Genomic DNA, 23,340 nt, shown 5'->3' with positions numbered 1-23,340 from the left:
TTCCTTCCTTCCTTCCTTCCTTCTTTCCTTCCTTCCTTCCTTCCTTCCTCCCTCCCTCCCTTCCTGTAGTAGTATTAATAATAGTGGTAATAACAACAGCAGTTTTTAAAAGGCATCTTGGCAGAAAGTAAACTACTTATTTTAATTTCTTTTTCTCATCCAAATATTATATGACTCTCTTTTGTGGCCCTAAAAGGTCAAAACTGAGTTACCTAAAAAAAAAAAATTAAGGTGAATATGACTTTCAAATAATGCTACTTACTTGTTCAAATTCATTCCTTTGAAATTCCTCAAAGCCGAAGATGTCCAGTATTCCAATTTCCAATGTCTGCACACTGAAACAGTAAAATTGAATGCATGAGTATAAATTCTTAAAATCTTTTACTACCCTCTGCCTCTCCCCCTTTGATGAGTTCTACTTTAGCCACTTATCATAACACCATGAATTTTCACTAAAGAAAAATTGGTAGATATACTTTCTGTTTTCAAGGAATGTCAATTCTAAGAGACACAGTCAAAAATGTGAAATGAACATGTATACATATATATATACACATACATATATGTATATATGTATGTGGATATAGATATAGATATATAGATATAGATATAGGTATATAATGCACAGACAACAGTGATTTTTTGTCATGGAAATAGGATGGAATTGGCTAAGCCCATTCTTTTATTGAACTTTTTTTAAAGGTAATTTTACTGTCAAGTTAGGGATTTGCTACCAGATAGTAATGGTGACTTTTCTATGTTTAATAGGTCAGAATACCTTTATGGCATCAACAAATGATAAATAATATAAATCAAGATCCACTTGGCTGCTCTCTTTGATTTTTTTTTTCATTAACTTATTACTAACACTGTGAACTGAATAAGTAAATATCTCTATGAAGAGAATAATGAAGAATCACACTTTGGAACAAAATTTAAACACATTTTATTGGTGCTAGAAGCAGCATCATGTAGTTATGGTTCAGGGGGTAGAGGTTCATTGTTTCCCAAAGTTTTCCCCTTTTCCCCATCTCTATCTTTTGCCCCTTCTCCTCACAGGCTAAACAACCAGTGTGATTAGCTTTATAGGCTTGTCTATATGTAATATTTTCCATTAAAAATAAAAATTTCAAAATAAAAACAATTAAAATATACAATCTGATGAATATATCATTTTTGTGAAGCCCTGTTAAAAAGAATACATTCTGTTCTTACTCTCTCAGAAAATCTGGGAAGTGTGGCACCATGTGGTTGAAATGAGTCAGTGGAACTGGCTTTTAGTCCTGGCTCTGCCATTAACTTGTTTGTCCATGTAACCTTGGGCAAATTATATTTTTCAACCTCAGTTTCCTTATCTGTAAAATGAAAGGGCTTAATTAGAAGCTCTCTAAGCTTCTTTTCAGCTTTGGAGTCATAATTTTTCATTTTTTTAAATATAACGCTCTTGGGGTACTTTCTTTGGTGTATCAAGTGCTGATAACTTTAATATTTCTGTTATAATTAGTGCTTTATTTTCCTGGATCCAAGTCCCCCCCCCCCCTTCCTATATAGCAATGACAGTCTTTGTTCTCCTCCTTCCATGGTTATTCTGACTCAAAATAAAAACTTCCTTTCCTAATATTGAAGCTTTGTAGTCAGCCCTTGCTTCATGATTCATGTTTCTTTTTTTATTTCCTCAGTCACATTCTCTGAGATCTGGACATTGCCACAATTCTGACATATTTCCTTTATAAGTTAATCTTGACACTTTCCAGCAGACATAAAGATTTTCTTAAAATAAGAACTAGCTAAAAGCTGACTTTCTGTGAATCTACCTATTTTTTAAACAAAATACATTTTTAAAGAAGTCAAAGTTAAAAAAAATTAAACCTATAAGAACTTGCAGAACATAGAACACCAATTTTTAAATACACCAAATACTAACACACTCACAGCCACTTACAAAATAAGGTTAATGCACAGATGGTAAAGAAGACTATGGTGTCCTTAAAAAAAAGTTTTTGTATTTTATCAGTTTGAAGTTGTCATTTGTTTATTCATAAAACTGTATGTTAGGACAGAGATTGTGGCAAAGATGGTGAGTTTGTAGTTTGTGATGGATAAACAAAAAGAGGAGCATCAATAAAACAGGTTTAAAATGCAAAGAGGTTTACGGTGGCAAAGAACTGTTCCATGGGTCAATTGAGGAATGGTTGACCAAATTACGGCATATATGAATATAATGGAATTCTATTGAGAAATAAGAAATAAAAAGAGAAAGAGAGAGAGACAGAGAGGGAGATCTAAAAAGATGTGAAAAAATATATATGAACTGATACAGTGATGTGAGCAGAATCAAAAGAACAAATTATAATATTAATTTTGCAAAAACTAACAATTCTCAATGATTTAAGAACTTTGATCAAACCTCAGCCATGATTTCAGAGAATTAATGAACAATATTGCCTACCTCCATGACAGAGAGATGATGGACTAATAAGCAGAATAAGAAACACACTTTTGGACATGGCCAATGTGGAATTTTTTTTTTTTTGCTTAACTATGCTTATGTTATGCTATGATTTGTTCAGTCTTCCTTCTTTCCTTCTTTCCTTTTTCCTTTCTTCCTTTCTAATTAGTGGGAGAGATGGAAGGGAGAAAAAAATAATGGTTGATAATTGAAAAAAAAATAATCTGTAAAAATTGACAGAAAAACAAAAAGAAGTATAGGAATGACAAAGCAAACAAGGCAATTTTATTACTACATTGTTAAATTCAATAACATTTCTTTAAACAATTAACTGCAAAAAAGAAATGTATTATTTCTTCTGCTATCCTCTTAGTCTTTTTTGTAGATCAATATATATTTCTTTTCATAGACAATTATTAATTTGACAATAAGGAAATTTGTAAAAGGTGAATTGAGAGTGAAATTGAATCCAGCAGACCTAGTGAATGATGAATTAGTACTTCCATAATATTCTCCAGAGATTATTTCAGTGACTCAAGATCCATATGGATAATGAGAAAGAGAGAACCATGAGATTTTTCTCTTAGAGGCTTTATCCCTAGGTTAAAAACTGTAGTTGGCTGCAAAATCTAAAAAAAAAAAAAATAATTTGGCCCAACTAGTAATGACAAAAAAAAAACCCTCATCCCTCCAATACAGAAGATAAAAAGAAACTACATTGGGAGAGGGAAAAAAAATGCATGTAAAAAATTTTAAAGACAGGGTTTATAACTGCTGGCATACATATAATGTATTCTTTTTTTTGTCTGTTTCATCATTTATGATTGAATGAAATATGTTTTCTGTGCTACTACAGCAGCAATCTTGGCAGGCCAGTCACAAAAACTTTTAGCCAGTGGATGCCCAGTCTGTTGAGTAGTCAGCATTACTGTCATTCCTTTTTATTGATATCTAGACTGTTATCATACAGACATTTAACTTAACATTCAATTTCTGGCAAGGAGGTTCAGAGGTCTTTTAGTCATCTAGACTTCAATCCTATAGGCAGAATTAACTTTATTAATAATGTGATAATCTGCTTCAGGCTACTTTCTCCTTTAAAATTCTCCTGAGAGATTCCCTGAGAGTTAACAAAAATTTCTAATTAGCATTTGCTTGTTAGCAAAATAGAATGGCTTTTTACTCTTGGTGTCAGAAAAAGTGTACCACCTGACCCAGAAAATAACAACCTGATTCTATTTGTACCCGAGTGGTTCTGGCTTCATCCTAGAAGTAAAGATCTAAATTTATGGCACTTACATTAAAAACATTAACAATTTCTATTTCAAGTTGGTCACTTGATTCACAAGTCTGTTGGGCACTGTCGTTCTCAGTCTAGGATCCTGTGGAAAATGGTGTTGGCCACTCTCCTGAGCAGCTCTGTGGTGCAATAGATAGAGCCTGAGCCTGAAGTCTGTACGATCTGAGTTCAAATTTAAAGTCAGGTATTTACTAGGTGTGTGATCCTGAGGAACACAACCTCTTTCTTTCTCACGTCTCTCAATTGTAAATTGGGGATAATAATAACACTTACCCACTAGGGTTTTGTGTGGATCAAATGAAATATTATAAAGTACTTAGAAAAATATGAAGTGCTGTATAAATGCTGCCTTTTGTCCAAAGACATACATCATAACTTGTTTTTTTAATAACTAATTTTCATTATTTCTTAGGCAATATCAACCTATTCATCATAGGCAGTATTAATGACATTGAAATACATATATGCATTATTGCCAGAAAAGCTATAGATGAGATCAATGAGCTTAACCTGCAAAGAGAAAGAAAAAAAAAGGAAAGAAAGAAGGAAAGGAAGGAAAAAAAGGAAGAAAGGAAGGAAGGAAGGAAGGGATTAAGGAAGAAAGAAAGAAAGAAGGAAGGAAAGAAGGAAGAAGGAAGGAAAGAAGGAAGAAGGAAGGAAGAAAGGAAAGAAGGAAGAAGGAATGAAGGAAGGAAGGAAGAAAGAAAGAAGGAAGGAAGAAAGAAAGAAGGAAGGAAGAAAGAAGGAAGGAAGGAAGAAGGAAGGAAGGAAGAAAGAAGGAATGAAGGAAGGAAGAAAGAAAGAAGGAATGAAGGAAGGAAGGAGGAAGGAAGGAAGGAAGAAAGGAAGGGGGAAGGAAGGAAAGAACAAAAGAAGGAAGAAAAGAACAAAAGAAGGAAGGAAGGTGTAAGTGAAATGGGGCACTAGGATCAAGGGGTCCCACTTCTAGGACCCAAGTTTCCTCATTTGGAACATGATGACATTAGGCTCCTTGCCCTCTGAAGTCACTTCCACCTCTGGGACTATTATCCTATGAGGCTACGATCCCAATGCACCTTGCTTGAACTTTGCAAGAACAAAGAACTCTGATAGCACAAGAGAGATGACTCTTAGAATATTCGTGTTAATTCCAACTGGTAAGAATTTTTCTCAGTAAATAATAAACAATCAAAAGAATAAAAGGGTTACTGATGAAAAGAAAAGGAAATAAAATTATACTGTGCAGATGACTGCATAAGAAAGAGTTCTCGCAACATGACTGAGTTATGCCAATATGGCTTTGGTGACATCTTCTAAGGCAATAGTGAGTCTAGGTCAGAGGCTAGGTCTAGGTCTAGGAATGATGGGGCAAGTATTCTAAGTAATGGGGCAAATCAAATAAAATGCCCGCAAAATCTCCTTTGTTAATTATGAAAGGCTGTATAAATGATTTACAAGTACTGTCACTCTTTTTAAATAAGGTACTAGAATCTCTAATCCTTATAAGTTTGTGGTGTTCTATCTAGCTAGCTAGCTAGCTATCTATCATCTATCTATCTATCTATCTATCTATCATCTATCTATCAATCAATCTATCTATCTATCTATCTATCTATCTATCTATCTGTCTGTCTGTCTGTCTGTCTGTCTGTCTGTCTGTCTGTCTATCTATCTATCTACCTATCTAATAGATCAGGGAAATTCACACCAGACTGCTTCTTTTATGCAGAGTTTAATGAAGGAGGTATAGTTTCTAGTAAAATATAAGGACACCAAAGTAACATTTGGAAAGATGTAAGTACCAAAAAATAAATAAATTAAAAAAAAAAGTTTGAGTAGCCCAAAGTCCTTGGATATAATATAAAGGCAGATTTGAACAAAGCCTTCAGAACCCTGAGTGAGTTTTATTTCTAATGTTGCTAATGCTATTAGTAGAGTCTTTTTCACTTATGATTGTGACTCACAGAGTCTAACTTCAGCTTCCTTACTTATTAGGCCACCACCTGCTGCCCTATGAGAGCAGGATAAAAACTCCTTGAATCTATTTTTTTAACTTAAATTTAACTTTCTGGGTTTTTGTTATGACCTATGACTTTCATCTTACTAATAAAAAAAAAAGGCAGAGGTAACCCTATCTCATCTTCTCCCCCTCCCCCAACCCCTTCAACAACCATCTGGACATATGAATCAGAAAGAGAAGCAGGAGGAAAGTACTCAGTTGTCAATATCCTGTGTCATACAGGGGAATGATGTTCTGCTGCCAGAGTACACATTCAAGGAAAAAATTACCCTAGGTATGAATGCCTTGTGCAAAATTAAAATCTCCCCAAGTTCAGATCTCTAGAGGAAATGCAGTGGCTGTGCCTGTCTGCATCAGATTTATGCTTCTCATCACAAAGCAAGTGATTAATTGTTATTCAACACATCATGTAATAAAGGATGAGAGCTACATATATGCTGCTAAGTTTAGTATACTGCAGAATCTTATTTGGGCTATCATTTCCTAAGTGGCAAATGTGAGACTGAGGAGATAGCTAAAAGTAGCATATTTTAATCCCATCTGCCAAGGTAATTTTAATGTCAACCTGGTTTGGGGAAGCAATACCTGCACTATTCAGATGGAATATGCCCTAGAGATCTGTCTTGGCTTGAACCCCTAAGCAGCTGGGATTCATTGAAAGTCTCATTTTAAAAGGACAGTGATAGCAGTGGAGATCTATGAGAAGCCAAGTTTGAGAGTAAGCTCCTTGAGGACAGTGAATGTATCATCATTATCTCTGAATTTAACCCTTCAGGGCATTCAATTTAAATTGCTTGGGAAAAGCAATCACTTTAATAGGGTTTCATTTAGTGATAGTGGATGTTCACATATTTGCATTTCTATTGACAGTCAACTGAATTGGAATGCCTGACTTTATCCAAATAAAACTGAATTATGATGTTTCCCCACCTTTAGTTAGCTCTCTGTAAGATGAATACTGCATTTTGTGTCATACATGTTTATTATTCTCTTTTGTTGTATTTTTAATTCTGTAGTTGTTAAGAATGGATATTACTTTTAGGAAACACGAAAAAGTTGTACTTCTTAAAAAGAACACTTCAATAACTATTAGACATATTGTAGCCTTCTTTGGTGTGAGTAATATCAAAGATCAGTCAAGCCCATAATGAAACAGGATCAGTTGCAATGAAGTGTAATGAAAACAGAAAAAAGTGAAAAGAAAGAATAAGAACTGACAAATTATTGCTGCTAAACAGTCTAATTTGTTCTAAGAAAAGAAGCAAAGATGTTCAAAAGGACCTGGCATCTAGAGGGTTAATTACTGATTCCTATACATTGTAGCAAAGGTTTCTTAAAGATAGAAGAGAAAGAAGATGATTTTAGAAAAAACCTACTCTTCATTGCCATGAAGAAAAAAAAATGGGGGAAAGACAAAGTTTATGATATTGAATTTTGAGGAAAGGTAATTTTTATTGGTGGAATCAATTTTTTCTTCCAAGGCTACACCAAAAGCATAGTCTGCAGTTGAGGTGACCTTATAAGACATGGGTATTTTTTTGGACTAGAAATTACTCATAAGAAATGTTTGGGGTAATTTTTTTTAATTTCCAGGAGTTTGAAAGCCTTGTCCCCATTGAGAGAATAAGGAAATCTGATAACTATATTGAATGTGTCTGAATTGCAGAAATTCCTAAAATAAGGTAGAATATTACAACATGACTATACCACAACACATGGTATAAAAGATTAATAAAATTATCAGAGTTGTAGAAAAATAATGGCCTGGGAACATGCCTGATATAAACTCTATTAAAAACTCAAGCCTCTACTTGGCTTTTTTTTTTTTAATTTTTAGGCAATTGGGGTTAAGTGACTTGCCCAGGGTCATACAGCTAGTAAGTAATGTTTGGTCTGAGGTCAGATTTGAACTCAGGTCCTCCTGACTCCAAGGTTGGTGCTCTATCCACTGCACCACCTAGCTGCCCCTTTCAAACTTCTACTTGGAAAACTATACTATTCACAAAAAGTTTACTTAATATCCAATGAGATAAAGTGTGATGCTATGATGAAGAATTGTTTTTAATTCAATTTAAATTTTTTTTCAATTAACAGGCATTTATTTTCTTGCTTACCCTTTAGCATTGGGAAAAACTGAAAGAAAATGAGAGAGAAAAAAAAAAAACAACCTTCATATGAAATATACACAGCCAAACAAAAAAAAATTAAACTGAAAGCTTTGAAATTATAATCCCTAAACTTGTCCCCCCCCCAAAAAAAAGAGAATGAGACTCTGCCTCCCTCTCCTCTTTGAAGAGGTGAGGAATATAGATGTAGAATATTGAATATAACTTTGGACTTATGGATTTGTTAGTTTTACCGAGATGATTTTTTGCCCTATTTGTTTTTATTCTTTGTTATAAGGTATGGCTCCCAGGGTCAGAAAAAAGATAGTGAGATATTGGGAAATTAAGGTCACTAAAATATATCAATAAAAATTGAAAAACATAATTTATAATAAATACTTCTTCAGTTTAATTAGTCCAGATTTATAGTAGGCTTAATATATATTTGATTGAAAAATCTAAGCGGCACAAGTTAACAGGTATGAGCACTATTTTTCGAGAACTAGAGTGTCATGGTATTATGGTTAGCCCAGTGCAAAGTTTAAAAATTGCTTAGAAATGTAAGGTTATTCTAGCTGTTTATGTCAATCCAATCTGCCTATATATGGGTTAAACAATGAAGAGAAAGGAAGCATATGAAGAGGTATCCTTTTTATTTGTTTTTTTTTTCTGAAAAATCATTGTATTCAATTGAATTCAGTAATTTTTAAAAGTCCAAGAAGTTTCAAGGTCAATAAAAGGGTATTAGCCCTCTCAATAGCTTAGTTAAAGGAGGATGATTGCCAAGCCCTCACTTATAATGGGCCACTATTGCAGTTGATGGAAGTGAAAAGAACTAACTAGTTCAGTTCTCTGTATCTTCAAAAATGTGTTCTACATAGCCATGGAAACATAACAGATACACTAAAACAGTGAAAGGAGTTATGTACATGACCTAACACAGCATCGACTTAGGAGAAAGTAAGTACATCAGCAACTAATTATATCAGCAAGTTTTTGCTTTTGGCATCTCATGACTCAGAGATTCAGATACAGAATTTTGGTGATTAAGAATAAATTGTGACTTTCATTATGATTTAAACAAATGCTATGTAGTCAAGCCAATTACTTGTCTACTGGCGCTCTCAGTTTCTAAGCCCTTTTTTCTCATCTTTGTTTCATGCTGAGACACTTTGGATATATAGAGTATTCTAAAAGTCTTAATGCAGATGTAAGCTATTAAAGCTGAAAACTGCACTTCTTTTGGGGGGGATATCTGTTATAATCTACACAGGCAATGAAAAGAAGATAGAAGAATGTAAATTCTTATTAGCATCTAAGATAAAGGACTTTGAAGAGATTAAGATTGGAATTAATGACTACAAAAAGGCTATGGATTATGTATATATTTCATTTATACATAAAGTCTCTGCTATAGGGCCAATAATTCAGCTTCTTCGGGACTCAGCTTCTTCATCAGTAAATTCAAGGAGGTGAGTGAAATAAAAAAAATACTTTGGGTCCCCTGTAGCTTTAAACTTTGATAATCTTAATTTCATAAAGAATTTAAAAATAATTACTTTGATACATACTATATCAACTATATATTTGAGTCCTCAAATTTAAAAAAAAAATTCTTTTTTTTTTCCCCTTAGAGAGCTATAGGGAAAGTACAAGTGTGCAGCCATAGTAACGTAATTGATTTAGAGCTGGAAGAGACGTCAAAGGCCATTGCATCCAACCATCTTATTTGATAGTTAAGTGCAATTAGATCCATATGAATGACTAGGCTATGATTGGACAGCAAATAAGTGGGGGAGCTGAGATTTGAACTCTGATCTGACATCCTCTGATTCTAAATCCACCACTCTTTCCACTGGAAAACACAGTTCCCTAAGATACTACAGGAATCAGCTCTTTGCCAACAAGTGCTGCAAAAACAAGCTGCGCAAAGTCAGAAGTCAAAAAGTCAAAAGAATGAATTGTCAATAAGCTTAAGAGGAATCTGCTTTTAAGTGAGTAAAAACAAATTGAAATTGGTCTAGAACACAATTTATGATCTTGCTCAGGTAAAGAAAATAAGACTGTCAAATCATCAGTACTATATTCTAGAATACCCCAGGAGCCCTTCGAATGCATTCCAATGAATTGTTTAAAAAAAAAAAAAGATTTGAAGTTAATTTTATGTATTTGAATTTATCATAACTTGAGGTATAATAGTACCAAGGTTGAAGTATATAGCAGGGAAAAAAGTAATGGAGCTATTTAAAGTCCATCCTATTTGTGACCATCTTATATTTGTCATTGTTTTTATCATTTTTGTAATCTTTTGCATCATTTAGAAATATTATAGAAGAGACACTAATATCTAAAGTGACATTAGAGATTGAAAGAAGGATCAAATTGGAGGGGAAACCAGGAGAACTTTTAAAATGGATAAAATATGTGCACATATATGTGTACATTTATGTGTGTGTATATATGTATGTGTGTGTGCATGTAAATGCCTATAAGTATTAGGATAGCATAAAAATTCATGTTTTACATCATGAACTCTGTCAAAGTCTGTTCAGGCTCACAGAATTAATGTGATCTTTATTTAGGAAAACAAAACAAAGCAAAACAAAACAACAGTAATGCTCTTTTAGCCTACCTAAGGAAAACCCATTATGGGGACAGCTATATTTAGATAAATAACTAATTATGGAAATTAGCTTAATAGTATTGGATATCTCTAATTGAGTAGGAAAAATGCCTTATTCTCCTCCTTCCCACCAAAAATAACACGAACAACAATAAAAATTATTTTCATTATGAAATCTTCATGAAGTCATTAATAGCTCTAGCCAAGACTATTAAGTAAATAATTAAGAGATCAACAGCTTAAGTCCTTCAGTAGAAAACCTTGAGGATTTAAAAGGTAATGTTTGCTTTGGCATCAATCAATAAGTTATTTGGTGGGGGAGAGGTTCAGGAGATGATGTATTTCCTTCTTCCATAGATCTAGGTCTAAGGAAATGAAGTTGGTGGTACTTAGTAGCTGTATAACTTTGGACAAGTTGCTTATATTATTCCCTCATCTGCAAAATCATTTGAAACTAGATGTTCCCTGAGGTCTCTTCCACTCAAAGTATGTAATCTTATGATTTACTTTAATGAATAGTTAACAATGAAGTTATTTAATATAGATTCAAATTTGAAGTAGAAATGTTTTTTTTAAAAAGCATACTTTTGCAAGACAAACTTTGTACCAAATTTAGAACATCCAAGGAATCTCAAAAACCACCCATAGCCCCCAGAACACACTTTGATAATGACTAGAGTGACATGCATCAAATGTTATGAATTCAGACTATGCATAATTAACCACACTATAGTTTTATTAATCAAGATATATGATTATTCTTGGGTCAAAAGAAATCACACTTCCTATGAATTTGAAATCCGTTTAAAAAGGAAATTACACATTATTAGGTGAAATAAATGAAATTTTAAATAAATGTTTTGGTAAGAAATTAAGTAAATATCCTGACAAAAAGATAAAAATCACCATCCCTAAGGTAACCTTGTTGGCTTGTCTGCAGTGAAAATATAAAATGGATTGTCATTAGCCCCATCTTCAGGTCACTGACAACAAGCATTTTGCAAAGTAATGCTATCTGCTCCCTTTCCCCCTTATTCAGACGTTTTGCTTATAATCAGTCATAGCAAAAGACCTGTTATTTATGCAAATCATCCCCCCAGCACATTTTCACTTGTTTAAAATAACTCTATAGGTCTTTAGGTAACTTCGTATCTTCGTATATGTGGGTTTACATGCAATTTTTAGTGTCCAAATCCTTTTAATCACAGAAGGAAGGCACAAATGGAGGAGATATAAAATTTTCAAAATATAAAAAATTCATACAGTAGCAAAGACTTCATTTCTAATTGTAAACAAGTTGTAGAAATCCAGAAAATAAGCAAATATGCCTCTTACTAACAATGTGACCTTGGACAAGTCATCTAAACTCTGGACCTGAGCTACTCTAGCCATAAACAAAGATGGGGGATGTGGTGAAGAGAAGCAGATGACTAGAAAGTCCTTTTTAGTTCTAAATGTGTACCTCTATGATCCTACATATTCACAAACAACACTGATTAGCTTGGATGGCAGTCTTCTACAGAAAAAAAATGATTTTTTTGCCAATGGGATTCTCAGTGAAACCTAACATGTGAGACACAATTAAGAAAGAGAATCCTGAGTTCTAAATGTTTTTAACATTATTTTCCTCCCATGTTAGAACCTCAAAACCAAGGAGGTCAATTTCCCATTCTCTGTTCTGAGACAAACATCCAACAATACATATAACTGACAAATCCACAGGCAAAAAAGCTCTTAACAAAAACAAACAAACAAATAAAAACCAGTTAACATATAGATATTCAGGGCTATGAGTCTTGTGTGTTTAATAGAAAACATTTTTGACTCCCTAATTACAAAAGAATAGCAAGTATTTCCTAATGAAGGAATGTAATTTTCCTGAAGATGAATATAAATTTCTCATTACATTTTCATTACTGTATCTCCACTACATTGATTTGGAAGCTATTATTCAGGAAAGTATCATCAGATGCTGGCCCAGCTTTTATCCACTTTCATAGTTAGGGTTCAAGATTCATCATTGGATACTTTCTTTTTCCTGCCCAGATCAGATAGTGAATCATCAGTTTTGACATAAGTCTAAGCTATTCCCCACTGCTAGCACAGTAGACTTTTGCAAATTAATCTGTTGCAAATATGCTGATCCAAATATTTCTGGATTTCTAGAACAATAGATCTTGACTTGCAAAAAGATTATTTTCTCCTATAATCACATGGTAGGCATTTAGAAACTAGATAATGAATACATTTTTTTTTAGAGTGGAACTGTATTAGACTGTAATTACCTCTGTGGCCAGATCTCAGTTGAAATAACAAATCATTAAGTAGATTGCTTCTATTTCATTATGCTTCCTTGTACAATGTTCTATTTTGAATCTGTTAGTGTGACATCTACCTATTTCCTTCCTTCCTCAAATTATTCAGCTCTACTTAAATAGAACTGAGTTGGGGAGAATCACTCACACTAAAAATATAGGTAGGGCTCTCAACCTATTCCAACTTATTTTTTCTATGATTATTTCAATAATAACTGTGAACTGCATTTTAGTGATTTATTATAGTGGTGATCAAGAAACAGGTTGGAAGACCTATCTATGTTCAGCTATTTTAAATTTTAAAAAATTATATCCAACTACCTTATAACTGTTTGCAAGGGTGGAGGGGAGAGGGAGATACAAAATAATCCATCTTTCCTTTACTTGGTTAGAACACGGATAGTGAGACTAAAGCAAAATTGGTCTCCATTTCAGTCATTGATTATTACAGCAGCTTTCTATTATAAGTAGGGAAAGATACTCTTGATTCCCAATTGACTTCATTTTTCAAAAAATCAGAGATAATAATTAATCTGGAAGCACTAAGAATTGGGGTGATAAGAGAATACTTTACAATGGAGTAGAAGTTGAGGAACCAAGAAAGGACATATGACTTGGCTAAACTGAAAGTAGCACATAAACCTCCAAGACACAGGTGTGTTTAGGTTTTTCTCTTGACTTTGCTTATTCTTTTCTTTTCCAGGTAGATGGAAGAGATAGAACTCATTACCTTTTTTTATCTAGCATCCAGGAAAGCAGAATCTTTTTAGCTCTTCTCTCTGTGCCCTGCTTCTCTTTTCTTTTCATTCAACGGGATAGCAAAGTCTTCTCTATGCCCTCTTTCCTTCTGTATACGCTCAAAGAAGCACTGCTAAGCACTTACACTCTTTTTAGACAACAAGAAGCTTTGGTGGAACCACATGTAAGTACCAATTGGTATCTAATCTCAATTTTCCTTTAACAAATATTTGTATGTCTCATATTTTTATGGCTGTTAAAACCCTATTTTAATAATAAAAGGGTCTAGTTTGATATATTTGTACTGAGCCAGGAATTCCTCCTGATAATTTGTGTGCTTCATGGTTCTCATTAAATTTCCCCTACACATTCCTAATCTCTCTCTAGGAAAATTATGTATTTATTTGGTGGGGTTCCACTGCCCAGATACCCTAATGGCAAGGGCCTAAAAGATTCAAAGAATACTGATCCCCAAAAGCTTTAGGATAAGACAGGTCCGTAAGAGATGTCAAAGGATGCAGGAATAGTTTGTTAAATTTTTCCCCTCTTTTATTTCAGTGGGTAAGAGGAAGATATTTTTGAATTCAGTGAAATGATAATGTCCCTTATTTTGTGTTTATGTATGTTTGTGTGTGTGTATATGTGTTTTAATTGGAAGCTCATAACATTTCCATTTTCAATGTTTTCAGCTACTTCTTGGCATTTCTTTGCCCAAATTCTCTCAAGTAAATTGCTGGTGTCCACATTTTTATTACTACACTCTACTATATAGTTCCATTTCCCTACAATATAAATGCACTCTTGCCCATTATGCTAATCCAGTATCTTGGCCATTCATAATGTAACTGTCTGATACTTTTTTAGTGCTAAATGGTCAAATGAAGAGACAGATAGAGACAGAGAAACAGATACAGAAAGAGAGACAGAAACAGAGAGAGACAGAGAGACAGAGACAGAGTGTGTGTGTGTGGGGGGGGGGGTTAATTTCCAAAACTGAAACTATTAGGAAAAGTTTTGAATGAATTTGTTTGAGTAGTGAGGTAGTGCATCCTACCCAATCACAGGTTTTCCTTGTTCAACTCAGTGCTTTTATGGATAGTCCATCCTTATATATGACTCCATCCTTATATAAAACATTTCACTTTCCTCTGTTCTATGACTCCAGGCTATGACATACCTACTACAGCCAGCTCAAATGTTATAAGACATGCAACTAATCACAGTCTGGGGAGGGAAGAGCTTAGAGTATTGCAAAGGATGGAAGCAAGAGCATGGACGAAATAGTCAAAATCCATTATGCCATTGGAAAATAATAGGTAGGTTAGTGTCATTTTAATCTATAAGAACAATAACAAAAAAAAATTGGTCTTCAGAATTTTCATCTATACAGTGAATTGCATTATGTGATTTCTATGGTTCCCTTTAGTATTAAAATGCCATGATTCCTCGATTTATTTTAGCATGTGGTGGATTAAAAACAAGAATTTCTCACATCCTGAGTATAGCTGTCAATTTATCATGCTTCTTGCACTATTATATTTTTAAAAATACTTTTATTCATAAGTCAAAATGATTCCTGAATAAATTAAGTTTAAAAAAACTGATAGAAGGAACTTGAAAAAACTTATGCAAGTGAGTACAACCTCAACCCCTATGCCAATCAAAGCCTATTCCATGTAGAATACATGTTGGCAGACAGTAATCTAGTCCATGTGCACAATTATAAATAGCTTTTCCTGTGCAAGCTTTAATATTAAAATTACCATTGATTAATACATCTCAGGAGTCATTAAATAAATGCATTGAAAACTTTTCCAAGTGGTTTCAATTTTAGTAATTACAAAATCTCTCTCTGTCTCTCTCTGTCTCTGTCTCTGTCTCTGTCTCTCTCTCTCTGTCTCTCTCTCTCTCTCTCTCTCTCTCCTTATCTCTATCTCTGTATACCTCTTTCTCTCTTTCATATTTCTCTCCTCTCTGTCTCTTTCCTTATTTCTCCCCTTCGTCATCTCTCTCCTTCATCCTTATCACTCTTTTTCTCTCTTCTCTCTCCTGCCTTTTTTCTCCCTCTCTTCATCTCTCTCATTCTCTTCCTTCTTATCTCTCTTTTATCATTCTAATTCTTCTTCCCCCTCTCTCCTCTCCTGTTTCTCTTCATCCCCTTTTATCTCTCTTTTCTCTCTACCCTTCTCTCATCTCCCTTTCTCTCTTCCCCTCTCCCTGTCTTTGCTTTCTTTATCTCCCTTCCCTCCTTTTCCTCCGTGCTTTTCTTCCTCCTTTCTTCCCTCTCTGCTGACTTTCTTCCTTCCCTACACACAAATTCATTTCCATTTATCACTCACAGTCTCCAATATAATCTCACTCTGATATTTCATCGTAGTGGTGACCCTAAAGGTAGGTTTTTAAAACCTACCTCAGTAGAGTAAATGTTGCTAATATTTCCTATGAAGCTGTACAGGCTACCGGCAGAACATTCTGTATTTTTTCTCATCAAAGGAATACTAATAGCTTGCATCAATATAACGTCCTAAGGGTTATCAAGAGTTATATTCATACCAATCCTTTGAGGTAAGTAGGGTAATTAATACTAGGCTCATTTTTACAGGTGAAGAAACCGAATATCTGATCACTGAAGTGATTTGACAATCATGACTCAGCTAGTAGCATCTGCATAGGATTAGAACTGAAACACCTTGCCTCCGAGTTCAGCATTCATGCCATGACACCAAGCTGCTTCTCCCAACTGAATTCAAAAAGAATCATAAACAGAAGGTTGACCAATAGGTGATGAATTTTGTAGGCCATAGTGAGGAAGATAGCATAGTGCAGTGGATAAGATCGCAGGCCTGAAGTCAGGAATTTGTTGTTCAGCCATTTCTGATTCTTTGTGACCCTATTTGAGGTTTTCTTGGAAAAGATACTGGAGTGGCTTGCCATTTCCTTCTCCAGCTCATTTTACAGATAAAGAAACTGAGGCAAACAGGGTGAAGTGACTTGCCCAGGGTCACACAGTTGTAAGCATCTGAGGCTAGATTTGAACTCGTTGAGATGAGTCTTCTGGACTCCAGGTGCAGAACTCTATCCACTGCACCATCTGGCTGCCCTAGAGTATCTGGGTTTAAGTCTCAATTGAGACACTTAATTATCTATGTGGCCCTACGTTTGTAAATTTACCTCATAATAAATGAGATGGTATTTGTAAAGTAGTTAGGACAGTGCCTGGAACATAGTAGTTCTTACTAAATACTTATTTCCTTCCTTCCTTCCTTCCTTCCTTCCTTCCTTCCTTCCTTCCTTCCTTCCTTCCTTCCTTCCACTCGGTGCCTCAGCTTTTCATTTTTCAATGAAGGTTTTGATTGGACGGCTCCTTCCAACCCCGATCCTATGGACGCATCCTATAGAAATAACTATCTACCAAAGAGGGAGAGATCTAGGTCGTACATTTTGAGCTGGAAGGGACCTTAGAGATTATCCAGTCCAACCTCATACTATTTTATAGATAAGGAAACTGAGGACCAGAGCGGTTAAATGAGTTGTCCAATGTCACACAACCAGTAATTGTCTCAGATGAGAATTGAACCAAGGTCTTCTTGTCCTGTTTTCTTCAAGAATTTCCTGGGGATACTTTGAGGTAAAATGACTTTACCCAGGGCAACATAACCAGTATATGTCAGAAGTAAAATTTGAATCCAGACCTTTCTGATTCCAAAGATAGCTCTCTGTCTACTAAGATACACTGCCTGGCATATATGTTTTATTTATTTATTATTATTATTACCACCACCATCATTATTATTATTCAATTTAATTGCATATATTACATATCTTCTTCATTGTCAACATAGGGAACATTGCTTAACATTCTAAAAAAAGTTCCCTTTCCCCTTTCCCTCTTACACAATATTCCTGTGGGACTCCACATGCTTAATTCTGGTCTAATGCTACATCGCTAAGTGCCTCCAAGCAACCTTCCCTGATGATGGGAAACCAGAAGCTTAACTGATAAAATTTAGCAAAGTAGTGCCAGACTGGATCTGACTGCAGTTTCTATCATGGTCTGCTTCCACTTCTGGCATATGCTGTGGGTGGGTTGTGGATGGATGTGGATGTGGAAAACTACACAAGCAATGAACAATGACATTCATAAGCAGCTCTCATGCGCCACAGAGTTGGTACAAGAAAAAACTCTAAAGTAGGCACTATGGATGTCTCTTCTCTATTATTCTCCTCAAATTTTAACTATAATGAATTTCACTGATCTACTCTCTTTCTTCACTAAGGCAAACTTCTGAATTCATCTCTATACTCAGAGCCCACAATTTCCCTCCTCTTTGAAAATTCCAAATGCTTCATTGTAAATGCAAATACAGCCAATCATTGCCCACATCCACCCATCCTATAATAGAGAAGGAGAGCACGTGAGGAAGTATGGTACAGTGCAAAAGGCATGGGATTCAGATTAAGATGTCCTGGGTTCAAACTATATCTTTGCCATTTACCGTATGACACTGAAAAATTACTTAACCTCTCTGGATTTTTGTTTCCTTAACTGCATAATAAGCAGATTGTATCAGATTACCTTAGAATTCCCTTATCTAAATTAATGACCCTAAGAATTCTCCTGTCCTCTCCTCAGCCCTCTTCAGATTAGCACCAGTGTGTTCTTATGCTTCCCAGTCCCATAATATATCAATATGTTATCTAAGTACAACATGATGTTGTACTGGATGTCCCTAGTTCCCTCCCTCTTTTCTAAAATCTATATTAACATATGCCAGTATGAACACATAAAGGGGTAAAGGGATAGAAGGAAGAAAGTTTAATTACCTGATAATAAGCACTTGTATAACTATATAAACCAAGTATATAAATCTTAAATAGTACTATGGCATTAATACTTGTGTTTGAACATTTTTTAAGTTATTGGATATTATTATGACCATTTTGTCTCTGATTTGTAAATAAAATTAAAAGGCCATTAGTATAATGCTTTTATTGAATCATATATTTAGAGGCAGAATATGACAGCTTAGATGACATCAATTAGAATATTCTCCTTTTAGAGATGAGAAAAATGAGGCTCAGACAGGTTAAGTGAACTGTCCATGGCCATGGAACTAATAAGTGTCTAAGGTAGGATCTGAATTCAGGTATCCCTGAATCCAAGTTGTATACTGTGTCTACTTTGTCAACTAACTCACTTAAAAAGGTCTGTGATTTTTTTTTTCCCTATGGGAGTTCCTATTCCTGAGGCAGCTAAGTGGCATGGTGGACAGAGTTCTGGGTCTGATGTCAGGAAGACTCATCTTCCTGAATTCAAATCTTGCCTCAGATCCTTACTAGTTATGGAACCCTGGGCAAGTCATTTAACCCTGTTTGCCTCAGTTTCCTCATCTGTAAAATGAGCTTGAGAAAGAAATGGCAAACCACTCCAGTATTTTTGCCAAGAAAACCTCAAATAGGGTCATGAAGAGTTGGACATGACTGAAATAACTCAACAACACCTATTCATACTTTAATAGATGGTCTTTCATGACATGTTACAAAACCCTCTCATTACTTGGTAGTCAACCTTCTGGTGATAAGCCTCTCTATGTTTAGTTAAATTAGACTTTTGGCCTAAGACACAGTCTGTTCACCAGCCTTTTCACTTAAAGCCTTCAAATCAGCCCTGAGAGGGTAAGAGTTCTATTGGTAAAGCCTCTGAAACCACAGGCATTGAGATAACACTGGGGTTGAACTTTAGTGCAAGGAATATTGACTAATAGTTATTTTTTTTTAAAAGCTGAGTACCTATATCAGAGAGTAGCCCAAAGCAATGAAGAAGTAAAATATAAAATTATAGTTCAGTAACAAAGGAAGAAGTATCTTCTTATGAGATAAAATTAGTATGCTCAAAATTTATTAATAAGGAAAGTCATTTACAATTAACATGGCTACTCTTGATTAATTAGACATTATATTTTGGTTCTACTCACTTAAGTGATACACCAACTCCCATCTATCTGTGTAATTCAAAGTAGGCTTCTAACTGCCTTTCATTCCATCATTTCTTACATACTGAAGATCCCTTCCATTAGGATTCACCTCTCATTACTTTGACTATTATACATATTGTAGCTGTGGTCTGAAGTCCATCTATTATGCCACATTTCACTTTTCAAATTTGCTTTCCATAAGGAGTGGATAATTTGTCTGAAATATGAGAACCCTAATGGTCAATGCCAACAAAGATCTTTTGGGCACGCAGTTCACATATTCTCCATAAAAGGCTAATTCTTAACTATAATTTCTGAGGAAAGAATCTATTAGAGTTTTTGCTTATCAGATAGATGGTATTAGGTATTTAAAATAACAAACTAAAGATGATGATGAATTTTAAATATGGAGATTTCAGTTTACTTTGAAATGTATAACCTCTCAGTTAAAGTCATAAAATTAAAGATATCTGACAATTTTTTTTAAATTAATTCTAACATTGACCCTATATACACGAAAGCAATGCAATATTTGAATAGTCTCAAATGATGGTTGAACAACTACAAGTAAAATCTCCATATCTGAAATTTCATTGGCAAGTACTGGTCCTGCTTTTATTCAAAAGGAAATCAAATCAGGTTCATTTTAAAATGTTTGATTTAGTTCTATTTCAACAATGTGGGTAGCTCCTGGTCTGCAGACTCCCTCCACCAATGCTGATCTGTAACTCACCTGTAACTTAAAAGTCTAGAGTTCCTCAGGATTCTGACAGCTTAAATGTGTCAGTCAGCACTCTAACTTGGGTTTTTCCAGCTCCAAAGCTGGCCCTGCATCCAATGTTCCTTTGGTATATCATACTCCTCAAGAAAATCAGGTGTAATTCTTACTCTTCAGAGTAAAGGAAAGCTTAAAAGTTGTTTTGTTTTGTTTTGTTTTTGAGGGGGGAAGACTTTTTGTTTATTGTTTTAACTTTTCCTCTAAACTAATATTACCAAAGTTGTTAATATTAAATAGTAACTCAATGACTAGAAATTTAAAAATAGAATTTAAGGTAAAAAACTTCCATAACACAAAGTAAAAAAAAAATCTTTAAAGACATAAAAGAAAGGGTAGGGGGCAAAAAGGAAGTTGAAGAACCATACAAAATTAGGACTATGGAAAATTCTCTTTCAGTGGCAGAGAAATCTCTCATGAGGTTTGTTCCTAAAAGGAAGTTCTGACCCTATACATTTAAGACCTGCAAAGGGTCATATGAAGGGGCTATAAGAAGTGATCTACCAGGAAAACCTAAAGAAGAAGCTGACAATTGTGCCATTTTCTGCCTTCACACCTGCCATAACTGAGGGAGATGGGCAATTGAACACAGTCAGGAAACAAGACAATCTATTTAAAGGTCATAAGATCCTCTTGCTTCCTGTTCTAAATCTGGCAGCTCTTTGCAGGAAAGATGACCCTGGCAATCATTAAAAAGCTTTCCTGAAAAGAATTAGCAAGACTATAACTTTGTGTCTGGCCATAATGAACAAAACCTATAAAAGAAGATGTTATTCATTGGGGAGATAGAACTTGTATCAGTGCTAATCTGTCCAATACTAAATTTTGACTCAAAAGAAATAATGAAAATTATTGTCATTTCAATGCTGATAATTTAAAAATATTATGAGTAGAGAGGCCATATTTGAAGATTTCATCACAGTTACTATTTTCCACGTATAAAACTATTACAATGCTATAGTTTTCAGTGGGTTTGTTTAGGATTCTCACCTATTTTTAATGGATTTTTTAAGACGGAATATTTGTAAAGCATCCTGAAAACCTTAAAACACTATGTAAGTACTCATTATTATTACTATTATTATCATCATCTTTTGGATGTTCTATAAGTTAAATGATATTCAGTACCCTGAGAAATCATTGTTCGTTCATGGCTTATGTTGGCATGCGGGGAATCTTTTTCTAATGTCTGCAGAAACATAGGCATGAGCTATTATAGTTGGAGATTTCCCAAAGGAAACACTGAGTAGGGATGTTATGAGACAGAGATACTATTTTTCAGTTATCCTTAAGACTAAACCTGGTCCATGTGAGCACAGGTGTTGGCCACAGGCATTTTAATTACTAAATACAAAGGCATTTTCTCTGTCTTTATCTTTCTTGATATAATGAAACATTTGACACTTTTGTCTACTCCCTTTTTACTATCTCTTCCTTGAGTTTTCATGATTGTTCTCTCCGAAGGCTCACTCTGTTTCTCTGATTGTTTCCTTCTCATTTTTATTATATTATATAATATGTATTACATTATATATTATATATTTATATTTATTTTCATTTCTCACTTGGACTTTTATGAAGATTCCTAACTGGACTCTTGGCTTGAATTTTTCTTCTCTCCCATCTGGCTTCTACACATCTAATAAAACACCTTTTCTAAGGCACATGTCTAACCATGTCACCACTTCCTTCCCCTCCAAAGAATCTCTAGTGACTTCCTACTGCCTCTGGGATTAACACAAACTATTCAGCCTGGACTTTAAAGGCCTTCACAATCTGTCTTTTGCCTGCTATAGCCATCTTGCATGTTTATGTACCCACACTCAGCATTCCAGCCAAATAACCTACAGCCTATTTCCAAATTTAAGACTTTATCTTCTGCATCTATGCTTTTGCATAAACTATCTCTCATTTCTAGAATGTATTTCTTTCCTACCTACATTTTATAGAATTGCTAACATCTTTCAGGTCTCAGTTTATAAGTTATCTATAATGGGAAGCCTTTTCTCATCCTCATAATTATTAGTTTTTTCTTCTTTTCCCCCAAATTATGTACATATATATTCTACGCACCTAGGAAAATGTAAGCTTTTTGAGGTCAGGGACTGCTTTTAACTTTCTATCACAATGCCTAACAGGTTCATGCATATGCAGTAAATAAATTTGTGATGGAATGGATCATAGAATCACAGGAGTATAGATACATATAGAATTGGAAGGAAATTTAGAAATCATTTAATCCAATGGTGTCACACTTAAATAGAAACAGATTTGTATGGTCTGTATATTAACTTGTTGTTATTCAGTCATTCAAGTTGTATCTGACTCTTCATGAACCAATTTAGGGTTTCTTGGCAGAGATATTGGAGTGGTTTGCCATCTCCACTTCCAGCTCATTTTACAGATATGGAAACTGAGGCAAACATGGTTAAGTGCGTTGCCCAGGATCACACACAGTTCAGATCCTCCTGACTCCAGGACCAGTATTCTATCCACTCTGCTGCCTAGCTGCCTTTTTTTAACTTAGAAAACCACAAATTGATATTATCTATGTTTTATTGTATTATTATTTATTTTATGAAATACTTCCCAACATATTGGGTCACATATGGGAGTGTTGTCGCCCACTGACTGAGTTTTTAATACCTCTGATCCAGCCCCACCATGTTGTATTAAAGATGAGGAAACTGAGGCACAGAGATGTATTTATACATATGTGTGTGTACATATATATATATATGTGTGTCTATATATATGTGTATATATATATATATATATATATATATACTCGTTCATGGATTCACTAATTTGCAGAGATATAGATAGACTATATCTCTGCAAATAGCTAATCTATCTATCATATACATGATATGTATATAGAGAGACACAGATTGTCTCTCAACAAATATTTCTCTATATAATCTCTATATAATTATATACAGCTAGATCTCTCTATATAAACAGGTTCATATTCATATATGTATATATGTGTGTGGATATATATATATATATATATAGATAGATAGATAGATAGATAGATAGATAGATAGATAGATAGATA

The 23,340-nt window shown here is 34.4% G+C and overlaps 1 protein-coding gene across 1 annotated transcript in view; it reads right to left on the bottom strand.

Moving 5' to 3' along the window:
- The window catches only part of LOC114046108 (unconventional myosin-XVI-like), a 682,808-nt gene that overhangs the window by 280,489 nt on the left and 378,979 nt on the right, over nucleotides 1-23,340 (bottom strand). The window contains exon 21 of the mRNA XM_027866362.1: nucleotides 263-335. Within this exon, the coding sequence (XP_027722163.1) occupies nucleotides 263-335 (73 nt within the window). The remainder of the gene's footprint in view (nucleotides 1-262; nucleotides 336-23,340) is intronic.

Source organism: Vombatus ursinus, unplaced genomic scaffold (genome assembly GCF_900497805.2).
Source record: "Vombatus ursinus unplaced genomic scaffold, bare-nosed wombat genome assembly UNPS02014781.1, whole genome shotgun sequence".
In the NCBI taxonomy this organism is placed as follows: domain Eukaryota; kingdom Metazoa; phylum Chordata; class Mammalia; order Diprotodontia; family Vombatidae; genus Vombatus; species Vombatus ursinus.
Note: the sequence above shows the minus strand (reverse complement) of the source record. Positions and strands in the feature narration are given on the sequence as shown.